Source organism: Dendrobium catenatum, unplaced genomic scaffold (assembly GCF_001605985.2).
Source record: "Dendrobium catenatum unplaced genomic scaffold, ASM160598v2 original_scaffold_67303, whole genome shotgun sequence".
Taxonomy (NCBI): Eukaryota; Viridiplantae; Streptophyta; class Magnoliopsida; order Asparagales; family Orchidaceae; genus Dendrobium; species Dendrobium catenatum.
The window spans coordinates 501,737-528,961 of NW_021385752.1; the positions used below are offsets into that span (position 1 = coordinate 501,737).

The 27,225-nt window shown below is 36.5% G+C and overlaps 1 protein-coding gene across 3 annotated transcripts in view; it reads left to right on the top strand.

The window, feature by feature from the left end:
• LOC110101779 (mediator of RNA polymerase II transcription subunit 34) overlaps positions 1-27,021 on the top strand; it is a 96,783-nt gene extending 69,762 nt beyond the window's left edge. For all 3 annotated transcript variants that reach the window (XM_020829839.2, XM_020829838.2, XM_020829840.2), the window contains 4 exons: positions 4,981-5,063; positions 24,813-24,891; positions 26,105-26,325; positions 26,408-27,021. In XM_020829839.2, the coding sequence (XP_020685498.1) occupies positions 4,981-5,063; positions 24,813-24,891; positions 26,105-26,325; positions 26,408-26,608 (584 nt within the window). In that variant the 3' untranslated portion in view covers positions 26,609-27,021. The remainder of the gene's footprint in view (positions 1-4,980; positions 5,064-24,812; positions 24,892-26,104; positions 26,326-26,407) is intronic.
• Positions 27,022-27,225: the final 204 nt, after the last annotated feature.

A 27,225-nucleotide genomic window follows, 5' to 3' on the forward strand; every position in this document is an offset into this window, starting at 1 on the left:
GCATACGGGAATCTCGCAAGGAGACGCTAACGGCGCCAAGCTACAGTCCTTTTACGGGATTTATGGTAATATTCGTGGATCCGCCAGGTATGATTTTGATGATTTTTTCTTTTTTGTTCCTTTGGGTAATATGTGGAGGTCAACAAATGCACAACAGTCTACTTGTATGCAGCGGACAAATGACCCTAGTACCACATAACACCATCGGATCCGCAACATCCATGCAAGCGGACAGAAGGCGTTTATAAATATTCTAAGAATGCCCCTGCACATGCACTATAATATGTATGCACATAGGTACACAAAAGGAGACAAGTGCAATCATAAAACCCGCATGGGCCTCGATGAGTGTGTTGTAGGAATACACGTAATGTCTAAGGATATTGCGCGGGTCAATAAATTTGAACCAGATCATCCTAAACAGGTAAATAGGAGTCGATATGGTTCAACAAATAATTATAAAATGCTCCCATGCACTCGTATGAGCCCCGGTGAGCGTGTCGTAGGAACACACGTGACGTGTAGGGATACTTCGTGGGTCAATAAATGAACTTAGTTTGAAACCGATCTTTCTATATGGATAGATAGAGGTCGACATGACTCGAACTATCAAATAGATATGTGGTCAAGGCGTCGACTGGAATATCTATTTTATACGTTCATATAAGGACTTCAAAGCCTCCAACAAAAAAAAATCATCAACAAATACATATAGTCTACAAAACTCGATCCTCTGTCAACTGCCCGACAGAGTCGACAAGGCTCAATTCACAAATGGAAATTATCCTATCACCCCGATGATGACCGTGTTGAATTTAGATCTCAATCGGAGGGGTTAATCTCAAACATTTCAAAGTGCCCTCAAATTTTCAAAAAATTCAAATATTTTCAAGTGACCTCAAAGTCACCCAGATGAAGGCCGTGTTGAATGCAAATCTCAACTTGAGGGGTCAATTTAAAATATTTTAAATTCCACCTAAATGCCCATGAAAATCCAAAATCAGAAAAACCCAAATATTTAAAAGTGAAATAACCCATCAACAACTTAAAGCAAACCTATCCACCTTACGCAACATTTTTCCTAGGCGGACAAATCTGAAAATCACTTCAACTCACAAAGAGCTAATACCTAATCGAAAATATCACTAGGATCCATTCTCAAATAATTTCTTGCCAGTAAGGACGTGGCACGTGTCCCCTGATCGGCTTTTTTGCCACTAAATATCACTACAGGATAAATGGTTATGACCCGTGGCCATTTGAACCGAGTGGTTTTGCCTTCAAATGGCACTACGTGATAATAGTTATGGTTAGAGCCAATACATTTCTTAGTGGCATCAATTCCTTGAGATATAAATCAATAGGATACGATTGATAAGCCATACAATCTTCTATTAGCTAAGGTGAATTCAAATTTGTACCCTTAGATAAACATTCACCCGAGGTCTATAAGGTCTTCTTGGACGAAGCAACCCATGGTTGACGACAAGGATTCTTCTGTCAGGTTGGGTTGATTACCTCCTCTGTCTAAGTAAACCTGGGATCACGATGGCCCGGGATGATGGAACTATGGGATTGATCGAGTCCATCATCTATTCCCCCACCATTCGCTTTAAGTGCAAGGTGGTGCAATTTCAAATTTTAAATATCAAACTCTTCAAATTTCAAATACCCAAGCCATGCTGCTACTATATACGAGATAACACGTATCTCTATGTATCTTATTGACGACTAGCCTTAATCGAAAGTTATCTCTTGTTATCAGGAGGGGTAATTAACTATAGGGGCTTGCAGCTATAGGAAACCAAAACTCAGATCATAAAGTCCTCGCAAAATAATGAGGGCAAAATCTCTAGGTAGTATCTTATATACAAACCAATCTGCCTTCCAAAATTTACCCTTGAACTAATTCCGTTAAAACTCCCCCGAAGAAAAGCAACGGGGGAGGTCGGGGCTGAATTTTTGGAGCTCATAGTAGGAAGTTTAGCATTGTAGAAAGCTAAAGAAATTGTAATTGTATTTTCTGCAATAGTGTGTGCAGAAAAAGTGAGGAGAATAGTGAACATTGTTGCTATAGTTGCTGAAATTAGTGTTTTGTTTCTGAAATATGAATTTCTGAATGCTGAGTGTGCTGAAACTAGTTGTTGAATTCAGTAATGAAAATAGGGAGATTAGGAAGGAGAAAAGAAAATATTATGGGTTGAATGAGGAAGAGTATAATTGATGTAATTCATAAGATGTTCATATTGTTGTTTTATTTATTTTCAAGTATGTATAAATAAAAAAAATGCATGTTTTAGATGGTGTACAAAAGCAGAAGAAAACAGGACTTTGAAGAATGAATTTTAAGTGAAGTGAGATACTCAAACAATGCATAAAAACTTGTTAAAGTTTTATATATTTATAAATTCAGAATTGTTATGTTATGTTTATGATATCATTCTAATTTCAGTTTAGTCATGCAATTGTTGATACATTAATTAGTGACTATAATACCACAATTTATTGTGTATTTCATTGAGCCATAGCTCATTATCAGTGATTGTACTTTAGAAAAGAGAATGAACCTGTAGGGCATTAGACAAAAAGGAGTGACTATTCATTTTGGTGTAAATATATTTTAAGTGTACATATATGTCCAAGTGGAGGCTATACATAAATTTTTGGGATGCGTAAATAAGTTTTAAAAAGTTTTAGTAAAGCTTTGTATTTCTTTTGATTATATTTGAAGTTTAATTGAGACATATTATATGCTTCATGTTGTTAAGTATAAAGCTTGATATGCTAGGAGAGTCTAAATATATTATTTTTTACTCATCGAATTCTGATAGAAGTCGCTCGTGAGTATTAGTAAGAAGTGGCCTGTTTAGATTTTCCTTCTCCATTATACTCCAGGTCGACCGTAAGGAGGGCCAAAATGGGGTGTGAGACCTACTTCCTATAAAACTGAACATGGATGATAAACAGTTAAAAAGTGAACCCTAAGTAGTTGTGATAGGCAGTCCAATGACGAAAATGATAATGAATGAAGCATAGCATTCAGTTGTAATAGTTTGGTCATGCTTTTCTCCTTTAATTAACATTTTGTGGTGCGACATGTTCTGATGAGGACATCATCAGCGATTTCGACACATGTACCATCAGGAGATGCCAGAGATCGACGGCCATGATCATGAGTTGTTTTTTTGTCATTTTATGTAGTAGTTTATTTTATTTTTATGTTTTTCCGCTTTTGCCCTTGTGGGTATTTAGTTGCTATTGTAGCCCCAGGGGCATTTTAGTCTTTTGTTTTTTTGTCATTTGGTGGCCTATATATTTTCTCATGTAATAGTAGTTTTGATGAATGAAAAAAAAAATTACTCTTTGTTCTCTTTGTGAGTGCACTTCTCCTAGATCTCTTAGTGAGTTCGACGGAAAAACTAGATCTCTTTGTGAGTTATAGATTTCGTCCAAGTTATTTGTGTGGAAATCCGGGTTGAAGTTAATCGAGGTTTATTAAATTCGTAGTCGCTCGAATACCTTGAATTTTCCCTTTCTTCCTCCCTTTGCAATTGCCGCCGCCTAGCCCTTAGCCGCCGGCCAATTGGCTGCAACATCCCGCCGGCCGCCCCTTCCATGGATTTTCAAATTTTGAAATTTCAAATTGTTATGAGTTATTAATTGTTTCCTAATTTAGCTCCTTAATTTACGCCATCAATTTAATTGATTTTCAATTTCGAATTTGAAATTCAAATTGTTTAAATTGATTGCCCTCCTAAATGGAAGTTTTCTCTTCTTAAGAAAACTGAAAATTTATTTCAGATTTTGAAAAAAAAAAATCTGAAATTAAATTGTTGATCCCCACTTATTCAAAACTCACCCCCTCTCTCATCCTCATGTGGCCGGCCCCCTTAATGGCCTCCTCTCTCTCTCCTAGTCACCTTAATAGCTCCACAAAATCAGCCCCAACTCCCTCCTCTCATTGCCGCCCCCTTCCTTATGGGAATTCAAATTGAATTCCACAATTAAACCCTTCCCTCCTTCTCAAAATTTGAGAAAATTTCAGTTTTACTGAAATTATCTCGTAGCATCTCCAACCTAGCCGACCTCCCCTATCCCTCACGCCGGCCAACCTTCTCCACTCCAAGCCGCCACCTTCCACCTCCCTTCTTCTTGTCGGATGCTACCTCAACTCCCGACAAGAATGCATGGCGGAACCAGAATGAAACTTTGGATTTGTGCATGACGATCGAGATCAAGTTGACATTCTCCAATCACCGTTCTTTGACGTGGGCTTCGATTTCGACGACACTATTGAAGAGCACATCGACCGTGTCAAGTACACATTAGTTGATGTGCTCGACGAGCAAAGATCAAAGGGACGTTGGATCATCATTGGATGACCATCATCCTCCACCGCTCCGGCCACCTATCCAAGAACGACGATCTTAGGTTCCTTCTTCCTCGGAGTGACCTCGGTTCTAATGTGGAGACTCTTCTTCCGCTAAAGCCTAGACTAGTTGAGTGTATGGACTCCAAATGTGAAAATTCTCATTATTATATCGTGGACTCTTGTTTATTATCGTAGCGTACAATTATTCTTTGAGTTTTCTTGAATTGTTTGGTTGATCGATTTCGCTCTTCTTTGCCTAAGCAAGTTAAAAACTGAGAACTCCAAGGATCAATCTTTTGCTATAAGTGATAATTTTATTTTGGATTATTTTGTTAAATTTGTTCTCTTTAATTTCCTTAAAGTAACTCCTGAACGGGTTTGTTTCACATCATGTTCTCCAACATATCAACTGTTTCTCAATTGTGTTGGTGCTTCATTTCCAACAATTCTGTATTCTATCAATTTTCATAATAATGCTGCTGCTGCTGCTGCTGCTTCTCCTTATGAATGCATTATAGTTCGGTTTCTTTTGTTCTTATGCTCTTAGTGGATTAATTCTGCAGGAATGCTTCATTTAATACCTTATTATTTTAAATTTGTTTGTTCAGGTGCTTCATCTAAGCCTACTCCTGATCTTAAGAAGGAACAACTTGAGCAGCTTGTAATTCAGCTTTTGTTAGATCGTGTACTGGTAAGATGTCTCTCTGTTTTAATATTACGTGTGTTTTTCAGAAAAAAATAGCGTGTATATTAGAATCCTTCATATGTGGGAAAATATTAAATAATTACGTGTAAGATATCCAAATTTTGGATGTATTTAGAATTATGTAAAGATAATACTAGTTATATCCAAACTGTAATAGAAATTTTATATTCTTGTTTTTTTTTTTTTTTGAGTGGAAACAAATTTGGAATATCCAAATTTGATTAGTAGTACTTGAAGAATTGGGTCTTCCATTAATTGCTTTCTCCATGTTTAAATAGTTGGTAGTGTTCGCTATTCATAATATAAGAGATCATTGTGGTGAAGAATTTTTTTTTTTCTCCACATTATTGGAGCAGGCTCAAATCAAGACTAAAAAAACTAATCTCTGTTTGCTGTCCTTTGGAAGAGCATTTACTCCCAATTTTCCTGTGTCTAGTGATTCTAGAGGGTTCGTTTAACCTTTGTTTTATTTCTTCTGATCTAGATTATCAGCCTTCATTGCTTGTTTCTCTACAACTTTCATTGTTGATCTAGAGTCATATATATTTTCTTCTTCGTTAATCTAGATTCATTAAAATGCAGTTTTCGTACTCGTTAGAGCCTCTTATATCAACCTTTGTTGAAAGTTATACTTCATTTCCTTTTTTGACGTCCTTTGAAATACAAAACTTATTAAAATCAACCAAGGTTTTAAAAGGCGAAATCGGGAATCGAGGCATTTTTTCTAAGCGAGGCAAGGCATAAGCCTCGAGGCGGATCGAGGTGTAAGCCTCAAAATGAATAAAATAAATTAATTTACAATTATAAATAATGACAAAAAATAATAAAATATTATGTCAACTATGAATTTGAAGATTTGTTTCAAGATAATATTACTGGAATACAAGATTTAAAATAAACTCACTTAAAAATAAAACATCCCTTTGGGATCAAGACCCAAAGCAGGCTCATCATCACTTTGATTGTCTTCAGAATCATCATAATTAATGTCAAAGTCATCCTCAAACTCTTCTTCATCTATAATATATTTTTTTTATCTCCTATATCAATTAATATTTCATTAGCTCTAAAATGAAACAATAGTAACATACAAAATAATTCATTATATTTAAGAATACCTTTGAATTTTTTCGAAACTTCAATCTCACGTTGTTTCTTTCTTTTATATACTTGGGTAGTTGCTTCATTGTCTTCTTCATTAACATGAGTTTCTCCTTCTGCTTCAACTTCAAAAACATCAGCATTCCTAGGAGTAACCCATTCATCATCAGATTGTAACTCATCAACAAGCAAAGGGTCAATTTCATTCTCAATATTTCCTTGATTCTGCAATTTGAGATGTCTATCTTTCAGTTTTTTGTTAAACATAACATAAACTAGTTTGTTCATTCGATCTGCCGCCAATCAATTTCTTCTCTTTGTATGAATTTGATTGAAGATGCTCCAATTACGCTCGCCTGCAGAAGCCGAACACGTTGGGCTAAGAACTTTAACTGCAAAAGCTTTCAATTCAGGAACATCATCTCCAAACTAAGCTCACCAACGTTCTACATGAAGATAAACATAGTATTTTATGAATATTGGTTGAAGTACAAGAGTTGAACATAAATATTAACATTAAAATTATAAATACACAAATTATAAACATTCCAGGAGATTGTGTTTTGAAGCATGCTTGTGCTGTTCTAAATCCAAACATTCCCTTCTTCAAATGAAAATCCTCAAGTTGATCATTAACTTTGAGGTAGCTTCTTTAGAAATGAGTCTATCCATACATGCATACAAACCAGTTTTCACCTCTTTGTCAACATGAAAATCTTTATCATAATGAAATTGGGGATTTAAATAGTACACAGCAGCATGTAAGTGTTGGTGTAATTGTCAATCCCACTTTTCATTTATAATATTCCATATTTCTTTGTAGGCACTTTCTTGATCTCCCAATTCTTTTGCAATGTCTTCTTTAGCCCTATTCATTGCTTCATAAATAAATCCCATAGCCGGGGCCCTCTCAACATCAACCATTCTAAGCACCTTAACTAATGGTCCTGTTGTCTTTAAAGCATAATTTGTACTCCGCCAAAATGAATCGTCTTTCATAGCAATCTTTTTAACTTGTTTTCCTTATTGTTTTTTGGCCCATGAGCTTTTATCCCACTCTTCAGAAGCAAATATTGCTTCCAAAGGTTGTCTTAACTCCTTGAATCTCTGCAATGTTAAATATGCAGTATCAAATCTTGTAACAGCAGGTTTAATAATTTCCTTTTCAGTGAACTTTCTCATCAAGCTGAGTACCCAAGAATGATTGTATATAAACTTACTAACGAATTTGGACTTTAATATGGCTGATTTATGTTGAGGCAACTGTCCCAACCTATCAAGCATCAAGTCAATACAATGTGCAGCACAAGGAGTCCAGTAAAGGTGAATCATCTTCTCCATTAACATTCTCCCTGAGCTTTGTATGCACTTGTATTATCAGTAACAAGCTGTACTACTAAGGCATCTCCCACTTCCTCCACAACTTCATCCAATATTTCAAACAATAATTGTGCATCCTTGACAAAGCTTGAAGCATCTACTGATTTGAGAAAAACTGTTCTATATGGATTGTTGACCAAGAAATTAATAATACTTCTATGTCGAATATCTGACCAACCATCTGACATTATTGTCACTCTTGTCTCAATCCAAATCTTCTTAACATCATTCATCATTTTTGAAGTTGTCTTAACCTCCTCATTCAGCATCCAAGTCCTCAGCTCATACATGCTTGGAGGTTGTAGTCCTCTTCCATAGCTTCCAACAGATCGTAACATATTGATCCATGACGGACTCCTAACAACATTAAACGATATCCAAACAAACTCTGTTCCTAAGTTCTTTTGTAGCTGTAGGAGGCTGAATATCCTGAGTATTTATGTTTTTCTCATTATCAATATTTAGCATGAATCTATCCATGGGCCCCCGACTGTCTCGGTCTGAAGAAACTAGATGGCTTCCAGTACTGGAACCTTCATGCTATGATCCATAGTAAGAAGAGTTTCCTATCATCTCTTCCATATTTCTTTTTGTGACCTCCTTTGTGGTGGCAAACTTCTTTAAGTAATCAATACATTCTTTTTTCACTTCAACAGGTACTTTTGCATATGGTCTCACATTGACATGAGTGCAAGCTAGGTGATCCTTCAGCCTCTTGACACCACCCGTAATGCGCTTCTCACAGAAATTACAATTCATGTAAACATATCCCTTCTTCGCACCTTCGTCTGACACTTCAACTTGAGTGCCATATTTCCATGCAGGATCTTTTCTTCTCGCGCCACTAGTCATACTAATAATAGATAGAAAAGAATAATTAACATCAAATACAAATTATAAACAATTACCATCATAAATGCCTCCTATAGAATAATTTATGAATCATCATAATTAAATGTCTCAACCATAAATAAGATATCTATAATCCATAATCAAATTATAATCACATCAAGAATAATCTCTAAAATAAGCTCCATAAAAATACATAATATAGGGTTGAATTAGGACTTATACAAAAGTGATGGAATTTTTATATCACAAGCATTAGTTCTTATGTGTTGCAAAATTCCAAAAAATTACTTTCTTGCATTCAATTTTTTTAAATGTTCCTAATTCCACATAACTCCAATTCAAATAACCAAAAAGCTTAAAATTGTCAAAATTAGTAATATATCCTAATACAAGTCATTCATATATTAGGTTATAAATGTGATTAAGGATTCAAATTAATGAGTTATTTTATATGGCTTACCAAGAATAATTATTTCTAATCAAGTAATAAAAATCACAAGCAACTTCTCAAAATTTCTTAGAAGAAAAAATGAAAGCACAATTTAATTTCACAACCTATCATTCACAAACTAATGGTGATGACCATGGATGATGCAATATTTAAAGTGATGGTTTAATGAGATTTGTATGATCAAAGATGTATGAATCTATGGGGTCATTTGATTGCTTGTAAATGGGAAGTAAAGAATATCCAGTAACAATTCCAAATGAGACGACCAAAATCAATACCATTGAAACTGTAATACCCAAAATTAACTTAAGAAATCTCAATTTCTTTTTTGAAGGAATGAAGAGAATCAAAACAAATAATCTAAGCTTGCCTATGAATTTCGATTCATGTTAGAAGAATAATCTACTATTTCTCAATGTTAAATTTAGAAGTTTCTTGTGTCACCGGCCAAGGACTTGATACAGCCAGAGGGGATGTAAACGGCCTTGAAATGGGATAAAAAATAAGAAAGAAAATTAAGAGTGAAAAGCTTATTTGCAACCTATCTAACCACATTAATAAGCATTAAATCTCAAGACAACAGATGAAAAAAAAATTCTTATTGTCGCTGAACGATAGAGGCATGAAGAAAAACAGGATCAAGAAGCTTTCCTTCGTCTCCAGTGGCCTTCAGGTACGTCAAACACGAAGTATGTTGAGCACGGCGCAGGAAGAAAATAGGGAACGAACGACCGAGAGCGAAGTCGTCGAACCTGAAGTCGTCGAAGTCCTGGATGCCGTCGAAGTCGTGGATCTCGTCGAAGTTTGTTGAACACGACGCAGGAAGAAGAAAACAGGGAATGAAAGTTGTCGAAGTCGTCGAAGTCAAAGTTGGTTGAACACGACGTAGGAAGAAGAAAACAGGAAACGAATGTTGTCGAACTTGAAATCATCGAAGTCGTCGATGCCGTCGAAGTCGTGAATCTCGTCAAAGTCGTCGTTTGGGAAAGTCGGCGGGAGCAGGGATCACACGACCGAACGGGAGGAAGAGAACGAGCAGACGAGCAAACGAGCAAACGAGAGAACGAGCAGGGATCACACGTTCGATCAAACTGTTGTCCAAGTCGGAGGAGGAAAATGAGCAAACGAGAGAAAACAGGGAATGAAGGAGAGGGAGCGGAGGAAATGCTTACAAAAGAAGCCCTAAGCTTTATTTACGCATGACTGGCGAACAAAATGATTCGAGGCAGCGCCTCTTTCGCCTCGACGCCTCACGCCCTGAGGCGTACGCCTCAAATGAAAAAAGCGTGCGTTTTGTCCGAACAACCGAGGCTTACGCCTTAGTTCGCCCAGTTAACGCCTCGACTCGAGGCGCGCCTCAAGGCTATTGCCTCAAACGCTTTTTAAATGGTTGAAATCAACTAGGTGGTTCCGCTTTTTAAATGGTTGAAATCAACTAGGTGGTTCTGGAATTAGCAGAAAACCTGTTCAAAATCCATCAAATGAAGAATTATAGAATATCCACCCCTCATATATAAGCTAAATGTGAGAAACAATTCACAATGGTCACAAATTATGAAAATATTTTTTGAAAGGGTGAGGAAAGCTAAGCTATTTAATTGGAACAATGCTAGATTTGGAAGATCCAAAATTCAATATTTGTGATGGGGAAGATTCAATATTTGGGATGGTGAATATTCCCTGATTATGTCCTGTGATACTCCAACTTATAAAGTCAGCAGAGGCTGCATGCACCTTACTATTTTTTGAAAGATTTCAGTAATCATTCGACAAACTTTATTACAAGAGGCAAAATGTTTTATTTTTCTATCAGATTAAAATGAGGATATTATTAACAAAACAATGTACTCAATGCCACATAATATTATAATCTAATGAGGATTTATTAGTTTAAATTAGATCACTACCAAAATTTAATCTACTTCGGAAATTGACTCTCGTAAAAACCTTTGACAGTCATTCTACATGTGTTTTTTCTATGGATCATTAGTTGAAGAGTATCTACAGTTGATCTTAGACTAATAATCCGCTTCCTCAGGCATCACATGAAGCAACAAAAATCATCTTTACATGTGATAAAAAGCAGGATAAGAACAAATGATGATAGAAGAGAATAAAAGGTACTTGAGTTGAATACTCCAATTGAGGTACAAAGGCTATCCAAGAAGGAAGGGTCAGGCGTCACTGTGGTGTCAAAAGTTTGACATGTAAGCATGCACGCCAAAAAAATTCAAAATGTATCTATTCCTTCACTTTGGATGTTTTCCAGGGCTAGGAAATATCGCAGGGGTCCATTAGAAGAAATGAATATGTAGGAGACGCCAATATTCCTGGAGTAGAGGAATTGGAAACATATACAATTAATGAACCTATTTCGAAATCTTTAGAATAGGTAGGCTGAACACCAATTAACATCCTCAGCTGAAGTGTAGCCTCCTTAAGAGTTAGAAGACATAGTAGTGCTCGACCAGTTGACTATTTTGTTATAGCACGATGAAGCTCTGCATAACGAATGTACCTATGCCTGTGCACTATAACAGGCACCTCAGCTTGATTGGGAGATGGCTCTCTAGCCCACACTTTAGTTGGGAGAGGGCTCTCATGTGATTACCAATCATCACCCAACCTAACTAATGGCTGATGAGAATAAAGCAACTAGTGCAGAAGAAAATACAATAACTAAAGCAACAATCAAAACAAGAAAGGAAGGGTGATAATGTTTCCTCCATTGTTGGCAGCTTCTGAAGTGCTATTTTAGTCTTCAAACCTCAATGATCTCACTTGTTGTTTGTACTTCCAGGCGCTGCACCCCATAGAAGGTTCAAAAGACCTTGATCAGACGCATATAATTGACCCCTGTATGCTATAAGTAGATGCTAAATGAAAGCTTGAACTGGTACCAAGTCTAAGCAGGCGTGTCCATATTATAGAAGGCGCATACTATTGGGTCTCCTAGGTTACTGAATCTATTTGTATAACATCAACCCTCGAGACGAATAACCTCCCATCATAAGCATTTCCCTAGGAAAGTTCAAACTAACGAGCTGCTCTGTTGGGTTAATATCCCTCCAAGGTAATAGCATCGTAAACGGTAATATAAATAGTTTTGTTGTAATAATGAAATACTTAGTGATTCATAATCTGCCCACCATGGAGCAGTGTGTATTGCTCTTTCCAATCAAGCCTATTAGTATCTGTGCCTCTCAAGTTGGGTGGAAAACCTACTGTATCTACTTGCAGAATTAGGGAAAAATTGGCTACCACCAAAGGCGAAGCAAGAAAAAGAGACATGCCCATTCTTGTTCTAGTGCTGATGCCTGTGATAATTACATGATGGTAGCATATCCTGACATCAAAAAGAAAGAAGGGCAATCCAAAAAAGCGAAAGCTTCATGTATGTGGTGGTGAATCCATGCATACATATACTACCATGGCTAGCGGGTCAATAAATTATCCAATCAGTCAACCTAGAAACCAACCCGAAAAATCTATGTTCGAGTTGACCCATTTGAGTTGCTAGCAGGTCAGGTTCGGGTCCATCTTTTTGACTCGTTAATTAAACCAGTCAAATTTGGGTTGATCAAATTCTTGTCTTGTAAATTTCGGGTCTGACACGACCCTAGCTCGTTAATACTTTCTGGCACCCCTAGCCGACGCATTGTGAAATCTCTCAACTCTAGAGAGTTGGCCTAAAAAATGATCCATTGAACTCTATATGCCCTGCCAAATATCAAAGGTGTAAAAGAGAGCTGCTCCCCTTTAAAAAGTTAGTTGGTTGCTAAAATGAATGCTGGATTGCATGAACCTCACTCTGATTAGAGGGTACAAGAGTGCATAACAAAGGGGCTAGAAATCATCCGAAAAGTCTTCATCCATGCACATCATTGGAAATGAAAGTTTGATTGAAAAGATGGCTTAATAGTGTGGGCTCCGAAAATTCGGCCCCGGCCTCCCCGCCGCTTTTTTTCTTTTTATTTGAGCGAGGGGAGTTTTAACGGATAAGTTCCGGGGTAAATTTTGGAAGACAGATGGGTTTGTAGATAAGACACTACCCATAGATTTCGCCCTCATTTTGTGAGGACTTTATAATCTGAGTTCTGGTTTCCTATAGGCGCAAGCCCCTATAGTTAATTACCCTTCCCGATCACGAGAGAGAACTTTCGATTAAGGCTAGTCGTCAATCAGATACGTATAGAATACATGTTATTTAGCATATAGTAGCAGCAATAGGTTTGGAATTTGGAGAACTGGATTTGGATTTGGGAATTTGGAAAGTATTGAAAAGTTTGATAATTTGGGCATATTTGATATTTAAAATAGGAATTGCACCATCTTGCACTTAAAGCGGATGGTGGGGGAATGGATGATAGACCCGATCAAGATCTCATGGTTCCGTCGTCTCGGGCCATCGTGGTCCCTGGTCTACTTAGTCAGAGGAGGTAGTCGACCCAACCTGACAGAAGGATCATTGTCGGCAGCCATGGGTTGGTTCGTCCAAGGGGACCTTATAGACCGGGGTTGGATGCTTGTCTAAGGAGACAAATTTGAATCCACCTTAACTAATAAAGGGCTTTGTACCCTATCGATCATATCCTATTGATTCATATCTCAAGGATTTAATGTCAGTAAGGAGCGTATTGGCTCTGGCCATAACCGCTATCTGTGGTGTCATTTGGCGGCAAAACCACTCAGTTTAGAGGGCCCCGGGTATAATTGTTTCACCTGCACTGTCATTTGGTGGCGAAACTGCCGGTAGAGGACACCGTACACGTCCTTAGTGCAAGAATTGTTTTGAAATGGATCTCGTGATAATTTTCAACTAGGAATTGGCCTTGTGAGAGCTGAATTAAACCTTTAATTTGTCCGCCCCGGCAAACTGTTGTGGAGGTGCATGGATTTTGCTTTAAGTATTGATGATTTATATCATTATAAATATTTTGGACTTTGATGATTTTTTTTGGAATTTGGATTTCTGGAATATTTAGGTTGAGCTTTGGATTTTTTTGATTTTTGAATAGACTTTTGGGAAGGATTTGAGAAATATTTGGATCCCCTCCGGTGAGATTGCATTCGACACGGCATCGGTTTGGGTCCATTTCATTTAAAGCTTGAACCTTGTCGACTCTGTCTAGCTATGACAGGGATCGGTTTCGTAGTTTCTATCCCTGGATTTATGAATCTTATCTAATATAATGTATTAAGACAAATATGACGGTCGCCTGACGGATCGTTATATTTGTTTGGGTTCGAACTCTGTCGATTCTATTGACCCGTATAAAGGATCGGTTCGATCCTGATTCACTTTGTCAACCCGCGCAGCATCCCTAGAAGTAGTGTGTACCTTAACACGCTCGCCTGGGCCATGCGGGTTCTATGATTGCTTTTACCCCTTTTAGATGCTATCCTATGTGTATACAAACTACGGATCTTTGCGGGGTATTTGAATAATTGTAAAGCCTTCTGTCCGCTTGCATGAATAGTTGCGGATCCATGGTGACGTGCATAGCACTTCTGGATCAGTTGTTGTGCTCTTGTACAGGTAGACTGTCGTGCACTATTGTTTTTTGCAGTGCCGCTCGTATGCACTAACTAATCTTCTGCCTTGGATCGTGGGAGCTTACACTTGTCGTTTCTCCATGTTTTTTTGTGTCTTTGATCTTATATATATATCTGCCATTCTATAGATAGGCAGTAGATGTACTCCATATAATGAAATTGCCTTCAGATACTGCACTTACTGAAGTCTTTCTGCATCTACCTATCTAGTGGCATGTGATAATACATCTATCTTTGTAGAGAGACGTATGTTGCAATCCTTGCATTTTCTGTGAACATTGTATGGTTACACCAGTAGCTTTTATGATAGTTTATAGGGTCTGTTATCATCACCAACCCCTCATGCACGTTGATTGGCTGTGGACTCTTGTGAGTCCATTATACCCACTGTATGCATGTTGCCAAGATCAAATAAAAGCTTTCTCAATGTATATTGCATTAATACGTCTTCCCTTAACTTACATGGCTTCATCACCACCTTGTGAACGATCTGTCGAACGTCGAGTGTATGGCTATATTTGTATAGAATCCATCACTTCTACATCATTTCAATCAATGTTACTCATGAGTGAATTGCTAGTTCTATTTGTATTGACTTCAAGCGTGCCACAACACTCAATATACATTGTTGTAGGTTGGACTACTGCATGCATTGTCAAATTCTAGTGAGAGTAAAATTGCATTGAACGTAATCTCCCAACATTATATTTGTTGTAGTCATTTTCCCTCTTGTTCATGGATGACATTTTGCATATTATAACGAATCTATAAGAAATTTTGTTTGTTACACACCATGTGGTGTTTACTTGTAATGGATTGATGTATCCACTCAACATTGAAGTGTATGATTGTGATAGTGTTGTAGCATTCACTCATATGAGAGTTGATCGTTAAACATTATCACAATCACCTAATATGTTCACCCCCCCTCATCATTACAAACTTTCATAAATTTCTTGTAGGTGGTAGAAGCATTCGTTCTTCCCTTTGTTATAGTGGACTGTATGAATACCCCAACACTTGTTGCATGCTTCTTGTAGATTTGTTCAAGCCAATCAATTTTGCATGAACCCTTACTATCATTTGTAAGTGGATGATACTACGACCTACATTGCCTTTGAACATAGCTTTTAGTCTACAAGGGACTTACATGTGGATGACAATTTCAACATACCTTTTGCATCAATTGTTTGACATTGTGTTTCAACACAAGTTTCCTATTCATATGAATGGATGATATCTTATACATCAATTGATTCATGAATCTCATATAATCATTTGTGAGAGAAATATCTCACACATGAATTACAACTTTTATTAAAGTGTAATTTTTAGATTACACATTCTTATGGCATTTGAGTTATTGTTGATTCAAGTTCAAAGCTTATGCTCACAAGTCTAGCTTGAGTCCAAGTCCCCTGTGGTTCGAGTTCTTTGTCAGCTTCGGTCCACATTCAAGTTCACTTTTGTTTGTTCATATGGCAAGTCTAAGTCCTCACTTGGTTCAAACCAAGTTCATAAGTTTCAAGTGAGCTTGTTCAACTCAAGTTCATGTTCATTGACTTATGCTTAAGTTATGATTCATTTGGGTTTTGAGTTCAATTAAATTCATTGCATCAAGCTCATTTTTGTTCAAACAAGTCCAAGTCCAATCTCATTTTTGTTCAAGTCCTTGGATTTTCAATCCAAATTTTGGCAGCCTCCCAGCGTCTCCCCTGTTTAGGGGAAAAACCAAGAGGCAACCTTTCCCATCGACGCTACGTGAGCGCTTCAGGTAGGTGTCAAAAATGACACCGCGGTCGCGAATGAAAATTTTTTATCCCCGCCTGCTACGTCAGCATTTAAGGGTTTTTATGTTTGTTTATTATAAGAGAAAAACATGTTAGAAATAAGCACAGATTTCCCCCCTCTGCACCACGTGGGCGTTCGAGGTACTTATATAAAAATAAAGAAAAATAAGAATAAAAACACATTTTTTTATCCCCTTCGCCGCAAGCGCCGCACCGGTTTCCCGTCCTACGACGCTACTTGAGCGCCTCGGGGGTTTGCCGGCTCGTTGCTAGCATTGAAGAGGGATTCTTATCTCGTCACAAGCATCGCAACGGTTTCCCGCCCTCAACGCTACGTGAGCGCCTTGGGGGTTTGCCGGCCCGTCGCAAACATCGAGAAAAGAACCATTTTTTTATTTATAATTAGTGATAAGTTAAATATAATTAATTATATTTAAGCTACAACTAATTATATTTAACTTAAAATTAATTACAAATTAACTAAACATTATTTATAATTAATTAAAATCAATTATAATTAATTACATTTATCATATAATTAATTATACTTAATTTAAGATTAATTATAAATTAATCATACTTAACCTATAATTAATTATAAATTAATTACAATTAGTTATATTTAATGTATAACTAATTATATTTTAATTTAGTATTAATTATAAATTAAATAAATTTTATTTGAGATTAATTATAAATTAATTATAAACAATCTCAAATAAAAAATAATAATAATAATAATAATAATAATTATACTAATAAAGCAAAATTAAATACCTAATCAACTAAGGGTTGGGTAGTAGAGAGGGTTGGCTGAGTTGAGCTGAGTGAGTTGGGATGAGTTTAGTGAGGTCAGTTGAGCTGAGTCGGGCGCTGAGTTGACTGAGTCGGCTGAGTTGGAGTGAGTAGGGTTATGTTTTAAGTGGAGTTAGGGCTTGGGTAAGAGGGAGATTTAGGCGGGTATGAAGAGGGGGTGGAGTTTGGCTACTAGCAAAGAGGAGAAGATCGGGATGGGGGTCTCGGCTCGGGGACGAACGGGAGGAGGCCGGGTAAGGATGCTCTCTCTTCTCTCTCTCTCTCTCTCTCTCTCTCTCTCTCTGGATCGGAAGCAGCAAGGGGGTCGGCCTGAGCTCGGCAGTGGGAGAGGAAGACGCGAGATGGAGGCGTCGGGACAGAGCAGCGAATGGAAGTCGAGAGCTTCGTGTGAGCAGCCGAATGAAGAGGGCTCCCTCTCCATTTTATTAACGAAGATTGGGGCTCGTTCGAGGAGGCGCAAGCAGGAATCCCGGGGAGGTGACGTGAACGGCGCCGAGCTACAGCACTCTTGCGGGATTTCTGCCACTATTTCGGGAGGGATTATGGAGGTAATAAGTTTTTTTTTTTTTATAACAGAGGTTAACAAATAGTCTCCTCTGACATATGGTCATCATATTGCAAATTTAGCTCGAAGGGATTGTGTTATGAGGCAACAATGTTGAGATAGACAATTCTCTCATAGAAAACTATGGATATAGACATCCATAAGTATGGCAGCTCATGCCCACATTGATAACCCTCTGGATTTATAAGACTGGCTATAGCAACTCAATAGCTAAGGGAAAACAGGAGGTAAAATTGACCTTCCTCATCAGCGTATGTTTGCTAAAGGATGTTTACAAAGGAGCTCATCATCAAGATGCAGTCATCGAAATGACAACAAAATGTCGGTAGCCCTGGCATATTATGTAACTCCCATAGTGAAATAATCAATTCTTTGAGGCCATGGCAAGTGTTTCTAGTGGAGTTCTAAAATTCAATCAAACCTTTTGCCCACTAAGGGATATTTCTAAAGTCATACAAAGATCCATATATTATATCATAAATTCGAGTTGCTTGTTGCATGTTGTTTGCCCTACTTCCAAAGTTAAACAGTGATACATATATTGCCTCATAAAGTTCAATCACATATAACATGTTGTAAAATATATCTCACCCTTATCACTAATTGCAAAGTTGTACCTAGAGCCTTGCTAATGGACGGGTCTCGAGTCCAATCTAGCTTTCTCAACTGCAACTAATAATGACTCAACTACCTCGATTGCCCAATTTGTTCAATAGCATTTGGGGATGGCTGCGAAACATTGCAAATCTTTTATCTGATATGGTCCACAGTATTGCCCAGGGGATTGTATTCCACATAATGCAATTTGTTGTGAGTGAGTCACTCAATAGGATCCCAAAGACGAGAGTTTGTTGTGCAATCTAGAAGCATGGGAGAGCATGCAAACAAGTTGTGATAAAAACATGCCCCATCAACTTTTCCCTATGCTTCTTGAGTTTGTCGCAAACCTGAGCATCTCCTCAAGGTTCATATGTATAAATGACATCCTCGCTAAGCTTGCTAGGTGACAGGTCATTAGGTACTCTCCGACCAAATTTCCTGCATAATGTACGAGAAATAAAAAAAATGATCGATCTGGTGAAAAGGCAATGAAACTCTTTTCTAAAAGGGGACACTAAATAGGATATGCGCTAGACATACATCATATTTGTTGGGGTATATTTATTGATCTATGTATGTATTTCAAAATTGATAAGAGCAAGCGCAATGAGAATGACAACCAACTAATATGACACCGCTCAAAACAAGTTCAATACACCTCAACTGCTACCTAAACCACTCAAACATTACCCGAACAAATAGTGCTGTCTGGAATGTCAGAATCACCAATGGAGGAACCTTACAATCGATTTGTTCGAGAACGATGAAGATGATGGATTATTGATACGATATCGCATTAAAGTTGATTGAACATCAGCTATTCACGAAATGGACTAGGTCGACACTTCTAGAATAAAAAAATATCACTGATAATAACTCTAGTAATCTATTTAATCAATCATAACATAAACAACGGACTATGAATGTGACATTATGTAAAATTACAATAACTTCGAATGTGTCCTACTTGCAAAACAGATCATGTCATGTATCCGAAACATTGAAATTGTCTAAAAGGGAGATACATGTTGCTTAGAAGATTTGTGCAAGAAGTGGGGCTTGTTGGATTACTATACCATGAGTTCTAACTAAAAATGTCAATCAGCATAATCATGAGAAATGCTTAACACACCGCTTCAAAGAAAACATGAAGATGATAATGATAAAACAATTATATTATTTTCACTAATTTTATGCTTAAAATTAAAACCATTTTATCAAAGTCACTTTAGAGAAAGCATACTTTCCACATTCAAGCAATCAAGAGATACCTATAATTTTTTTGTAAGAATGCACAAGTAAATACTACTTCATCTAACACATACAAAACATATAAGAAGCTCTACAGAATTGATATCTTTAATATAGAATTGCATTGTTTATTATTAATGTATGTGTTTCAGCCATAACACATAGTATATAGAAGATGCAGTAAATAATCTCTGTCCAATGACTAAGGTAATAGGAATTATGCAATGGAGATCTAGAGAGAGATAGAGATAGAGAAAAGAGAGGAAGATGGAGAAGATGTTTTTAGAGGCAGCGGATGATTGGATGGCTAGCAATTTGGAGTTTGGTTGACGACGAAATTTAGTAGCTGGAGTTGGTCAGACTGGTCGTTCGAGAGGTTGGAGGTCTGGACGGTGACATCTAGTTGGTCGTGGGTCAGTCGCGTCGGCAATAGCTTGAGGAGGGAGTTGCATAGAAGAAGAAAGTGCGTGTCGTGAGTTGTAGTCCGATATAGGGTGGCTGGGTATAGGAATAAGATTGAGGGAAATGTGTATTGAGTTGTTAGGGCTTAGGTTATTATGTTCAGATACTTACCATTTTGACTATTTTTAAGTAATAACCAAAAATCAAATTGGAGGGCAGATTTGTCATTTTCATATGTGGATGAAAGAATAAGAGGGAAGATTTTTCATTTTCATATGTGGATGAAAGAACAAAGGATGTCGGCTATAGAAAAGGATGATAACTAGGCGTACTTGTACCAGAATTTTGATTTTTTATTTCATTTTATTTATGTAATTAATTTTATTAATTTAAAATACTGAATTTTAATTTTTATATATAAAAACTCAAAATTTGTAGAAGGACACTTAATAAATATTGAACAACATTTGGACTGAAGTGAACTTGTCCGTGCCCTTCTCTACTTCACTTAAATAAAACCCAACTCAACCTCAACTCATCCCAACTCAACCCACTCACTCAATCAAACTCAAATAAGCTCAAAGTGGTCTCTCTCTCTCACTTCAATGTTTTGATGCTAAGTGCATTTAACATTAATATTAATATTAATGTTTATATTATTATTATTATTATATTCTTATTATTTTCATAATAATAATAATATAATTTTCATAATATTAATTATATAATTTTAATAATAATAATAATATAGTTTCTATTATTTTAATAATATTATTATTATTTAAATTTTTTTTATATATATAAGTACCCCTGAACGCTCACGTAGTGCAAAGGGGGAAAATTTATGTTCTTTCTAACTTGTGCTCCAAACCCTTAAACGCTCACGTAGCGGGCTGGGATTTTAATAAAAATTTGCAACCGCGGTGTCTTTTGACACCTACCTGAAACGCTCACGTAGCGTCGAGGGGAAGGTTTCCTCTTGGTTTTTCCTCTAAACGGGTGAGACGCTAGGAGGCTACTGAAATTTGGATTGAAAATCCAAGGACTTTGAACAATGTTGAATCTTATTTGGACACTAATTTGGGCATCAATTGAACTAAATTCAAACTTAAATAAGTAAGCAAATGGCTTAAGCAAAACTCAAGAAAGAACTTGTGTAAGACTTGAGTTGGACTCAAGTTGAACTAAAATTCGGACTCAATTTAACTCAAATTTGTACTCAAATGACAATGAACTTGGTACAAGAAGTCTTAACTTGGACTTGAATAATGTGGACTCAAATTCAAGTGAATAAGACCATGCTTGGAAATGAACTTGAACTCAAGTGAACTTTAGCTTGACTTGAACTTGCAAGGTGGACAATAACTTGGACTTGAACTCAGACTCAAATTTGAACAACATTTGGACAGCAGGGAACATAGAACTTGAACTCACATGAGTTGAACAAAGAACTAGAACTTGAACTCATCTTGGATATGAAGCAGAACTTGCAATTTGACTACAAAGATCCGGACTTGCAATTTGACTACAAACTACATTGACAAGAAGCTCGTGACAAATGTAAAGATACTTATACGACACATAGTAAGATAGTGGTAAGTAAAAGTATCTGCCTCCTGCAGGCGGGGAATTCAACATGCAGCGCTGCAGAACCTTTGGCTTGTACATAGACATTATGAAACTTACAAATGCTCATATCAGTTAAGTGGTGTGTCTATATGAATAAGGTTGAATGTCTTACAAAGGGAACCATTAGTGGATGCGACCTTGGATCATATAAAGAAGATAGTAATTCACCAAAGGAATATACTTGAGGAGAATATAATGAATATGACTTGTTTGTAGTCAACACCAAATGCTTACAATAAATATAAGTACCTACAAGTTGTTGTAAGAAGGTCGCCATACACAAATATAGAAGGGTAGTGATAAATGCATATGCCTACAAGTCACTACACAAGACCTGTTATACATTCAACAAGATATAGTTTGAGAATAAGCATGAAAGAACTACAAAGAATGCAATTAAGTATCTACAAGCTACCGTAAAAGACCCATTGTGTACCCAATACAGTGTTCACAAGCAAAATGCCAAAGATCTGTAACACATACAATCTCTCTACAAAGACAAATGTATGTGCCATATGCCACTGATAGATAGATGTAGAAAGACTTCAGTAAATGCAGTATCCTGTATTCAACCTTAGTCTACAAATGAATACATTTACCTACAGCAGTAGTAGATATGTTGTAAGGACCAAAATCACAATGAAATGTACAAAGAATATAACGAATGCAAGATCCTACAACACAAAAGCAGGAGATTAGTTAGTGCACTACAATCTATCTCCATAAATCATGCAAGTAGTGCACGACAGTCTACCTGTATCAAGCAGCAAACAATTCTATTCTGAAGCTGCTACGCCATGCCACCGGATCCGTAACTTCTATGCAAGTGGACAGAAGGCATTTATAAATACTTTCAAAGTACCCCCACACGTGCACTATAGTTTGTATATACATAGGTACACTAAAAGGGGTAAAAGTAATCATAAAACCCGCATGGGCCCCGACGAGCGTGTTATTGGTACACACGTGACGTCTAGGGATGTTGCGCGGGTTATTAAATTTGAACCTGATCCTCCTGAGTAGATAAAAAAGAGTCGACAGGGTTTAATTACAAAATGCCCCCAAACACCCGCATGGGCCCCGACGAGAATGTTATTGGTGTACACGTGACGCCTAGGGATGCTGTGCAGGTCGATAAGTGAATTCAAGTTCGAACCCGTTCCTTCTATGCTGATCAATAGGAGTCGAAAGGGTTCGAACCTTCAAACAAATACACAGTTGTGGCAACTGGTGTATTTGCTTTAATACATTCATATTAGACCTTTAAGGCCCATAACAATATGAATTCACTAACAAAGGGCACAAAGCCTATGAGAAACTCGATCCTCGGTCAAGAGCTTGGTCGAGTTGACAATGTTCAATACATAAATAAAAATTCCCACAAACACCCCGATGATGGCCGCGTTGATTGAAGATCTCAACCGGAAGGGTTAATTTCAAGCATTTTCAAATGCCTCCAAAAAGTCCACTCAAAATTCAAAACTCCTCAAAGTCCAAAACCCAGCAAATCCCAAATTTCAAGATATGTAAATTCGAAATAATCCATCAATCACTTAAAGCAAAATCCATCCACCCTCCGCAACAATTTGCAGGGGTGGACAAGTTAAAATCTACTTCATCTCACAAAGAGCCAAATGCCTAGTCGAAAATATCACAAGGATCTATTCTCAAACAATCTCCTGCTAGTAAGGACGTGGTACGTGTCCTCTAACCGGCGGTTTTGCCGCCAAATGACACCTCAGGATAAACGTTTATGACTCGGGGCCCTCTAAACCGAGTAGTTTTGCCGCCAAATGGCACCACGAAATACCGGTTATGGCCAGAGCTAATACGCTCCTTATTGACATCAAATCATTGATATATGAATCAATAGGATATGATCGATAGGGTACAAAACCCGTTGTTAGCTAAGGTGGATTCAAATTTATCCCCTTAGACAAATATTCACCCCAGGTCTACAAGGTCCCCTTGGATGAAGCAACCCATGGCTGTCGACAAGGATCCTTCTGTCAGGTTGGGTCAACTACCTCCTCTGACTAAATAGACCAGGGACCATGATGGCCCGGGACGACGGAACCATGAGATCTAGATCGGGTCTATCATCAATTCCCCCACCATCCGCTTTAAATGCAAGATGCTACAATTTCCTTTTTAAATATTAAATCTTCAAACTTTCCAAATCTCTAAATCCTAATTCCATTGCTGCTATTATATACCAGACACCACATATCTCTACGTGTCTGATTGATGACTAGCCTTAATCGAAAGTTCCCTCTCGTTATTGGGAGGGGTAATTAACTATAGGGGCTTGCGCCTATAGGAAACTAGAACTCATATCATAAAGTCCTCACAAAATAAGGGCGAAATCTCTGGGAAGTGTCTTATCTACAAACCCATCTGACTTCCAAAATTTATCCCGGAACATAATTTGTTAAAATTCCCTCGTTGAAAGAAAAGCAAAATTATGCCGGCGGATGTTAGGGCCGAATTTTTGGAGCCCACATTACTAAAAAGTCTACTCCAAACTGATAAACTAGTAATCCTCTTTCTAATCTGGATAGGGTATTTAAAACAAACCTTCTTAGTCGTAGTTTGGCAACAAGTAGGATCTAATTTTAGAAGGATTTAATAAATCCTATAAATTTGGATTTAGTAAACCCTTGAGTGCATTCAATACTAAAAATGGTTTGACAAGATAATTGTTAAATCTTTAAATACTATGAAACTATTTGGCAATGTAATCCAGATGGTTAGTTCATTAAAAATTCAAATTTAATTTGTATTTTTAATAAGAATTACTTATTAATTCTAATTTTAATTATAATCAATAATATATAATTATAAATAATATGATTAATGATAACTTAACTATTAAATAATTTAACTAATAATTTAATTATTAATTATAACATTAATAATATAATTACTTTATTACATTAGTTTTGAATAAATATTTAATTAATAATTATATTTTTATTAATTAATTAACTATTAATTAATTAAATAAATAATAATATAATTAATGATTTAATAATTTATTTAGATGCTATTTTAATAATATTTATTTACTAATTATGCTTCAAATTATCTAATTAATTATTTTATTATTTAAATATTATATATTATGCGTCCTCCGTTTGACTTCGCCAACTTCTTACATTCGTCTTCGAACGCACAGGATATCAATTTTCCTTCGTTTAACTTCCCTTGATTTTCTTTTTCTGCACTTCTTCGTTTGAATTTTAATTCATTATGGGTATCTATATTTCACAAACACTCAGCATAACTTTTATTTTTTAATTATGTTTTCCTGATATAAAGAACTATGCTTTGGTATGTAGAAAGAAGAATTTCAACATACAGCTTATTCAACCAATGCCTATGTTACAATTGGTCCATTATGGAAGCAAGCATTTCTAGGTGAGATGTTTTTTTCTATATCTACTAGAATCTCCAAATATCATTTAACGTTGTATACTTATATTTCAAAGATAAGATTTCCTTTCTTATCCTATGAACAATTATGTAGCATGTTTTTAATATACTATAAAAGTTATCTCAGTTTCTTGGCATAAAGTTTAATTGCTTTGGTAGTTATAGTCTCTTGTTATGAATACCTAATTGATATTTTGTTTTAAGTAAAAAAACAATATGGACTGTTCATGGATGGATAGTGCATCTTACTGTGGGAATGTTTTTTGTCAGAAATTTTGCAGCCTATATTCAGTCTTCATGATGACTCCCCAAAATTGAATAGCCAACCATCTTATAAATTACATTGTTAGAAAATCATTTTTAACATATATTGCAATCATCCAACAGAAATTTAGATGTTTTAATTGTACATGGCGGCATTCATAGATGGAGTTGTTCATGATGGCTAAGTTACTACATCCATTGAGTAGTATGTAAACTGCGAAAGAATTTAATGAACTGTCAACCCTTTAAATTGTCTTGCTTTAGATTTACATTGCCTGCAGTACTACTTTTGTTGGGTGGCGTTGGGATTAAATTAAAAAAAAAAATAACAATAAAAAATACATTGCCTGCAATATAAACCATAGTTGGAATTGAAATTGCATCAAGTCCGAGATGTTCTAATATAGTCATTTATGTTTGTGAAATTAACATGTTTGCTATCATCATCATCGTTATTATCTTAATTATTTGAAGTTTAAACCTAAGTTAGTGATGGAAAAAACCCTTAAGATTGAATTTGAACGAAGAGAAGGGAGACACATACATTGGGAGGAGGACCGAGGGGAGATGGGATACAATGATTATTTTGGTGCGGGGCTTTTAGAGCTGAAGAAGCATTATATCACAAATATCCTTAGTGAGTTGCAAACATGAGGGCTATCCCAGAACTTCCCACCATTAGTTCCATCTATTGCACAACATCTGAGTTGAGGAATGTATTATCTTAGGTTTTTAGGCAATAAGATGGAGTAGATGGGTCGAGGAATGGCTATAAATTCATTATAACCCACAATGAGAGTAGTAACTTGTTTTGCACGAGCAATAAATATTTCATGGATTTTTGTGATTATTTATTTTTATTGAAAATATCGCTAGACTGATCATACAAATTGATCTTGCGTCTCTGCTGTTATTCATTTGTTTCTCAACACAGGAAAAAGAATAGTGAAGCTTGAGATTTGCATGGCGCAGAAACAAAATCATAATAGAAATAATAGGGTTTCTAAACGAGGCCGTTCATCACTTCTGGAGTTCAAGCTAGATGAGCTTCGCAAGGAGATCTCTTCAAGCGAGGGTGGAATTTTTCCACATGCTGTTTTGTCTGCACAACAAATAGCTCTTCTTAGCACCAAAAAACCAACCTCCATACCAGAGGTATTACTTATTTTCCTACTTCATTTGTGACCCAAAATTGATTTCAAACATGCGATTTTCTTTTAATTTTAAATTGCTGCAGTTGGAAAAGCTAATAGGGAAGTTGAAGGCCAAAAAGTACGGTAGGAGGATTGCTGAAATGATTCAAAATTATGTCGAAGTAGAGCAACCCAATTGTGAAGCAACTAATGCAGATGAAGGTAATGAAAATGAAGGCACTAAGAGACAAAGAAAGAATAAGTTCCCTGTTGTTATTGAAAGCAGTGGAGATGAAAAAGATTAACTAGAGTTGCCGAAGCTGATGAAGCGCCATAGCACTGCTGTGTGCCCTTCTGGAAAGCTGGAAGGTAAAAAGAATGAACTAGAAAGAGCAACTGTAGCTCTTAAAAGGGAAAATGAGACGAGGGTCATTTTTGTTTATGAACTGCTGCATTTTGCAACCATCCGGTGTACCTCAACGCATGAGAATGCAGATTAAATTATATGGAGTTCTTAGTGGAGAATGGCTGCGAAACAGGTAAATTTTTTATTGGACGTAGTGTGGCATTGAATGCTTTAAATAGCTGTTGCTTTTAAGGTATATATAAGAACACTTTGGCCACTAGAAATTAGTTATTGCACTATGATATCTGTGTTTCTCATGTAAAGGCTGCGTTATTCATACTAAAGTGTTTAGGCAGACCAATGGTTTCTTCAGCGTCCATTGTCCACACTACATGATTTTTGCGTCGTTTTGCTAAAATTTATTAATGAAAGAAGAAATTGCAAAGAATCCAAAGATCTAGAAAAAAGGAAAACAAAAACTAATTACTTTTAAATATGTAAAATGTGAGTTCAGATGTGTTATAAATTCATAGCACCATTGGTGCCGTTATATGGGAAAAAGGGATCCTGAGAAAT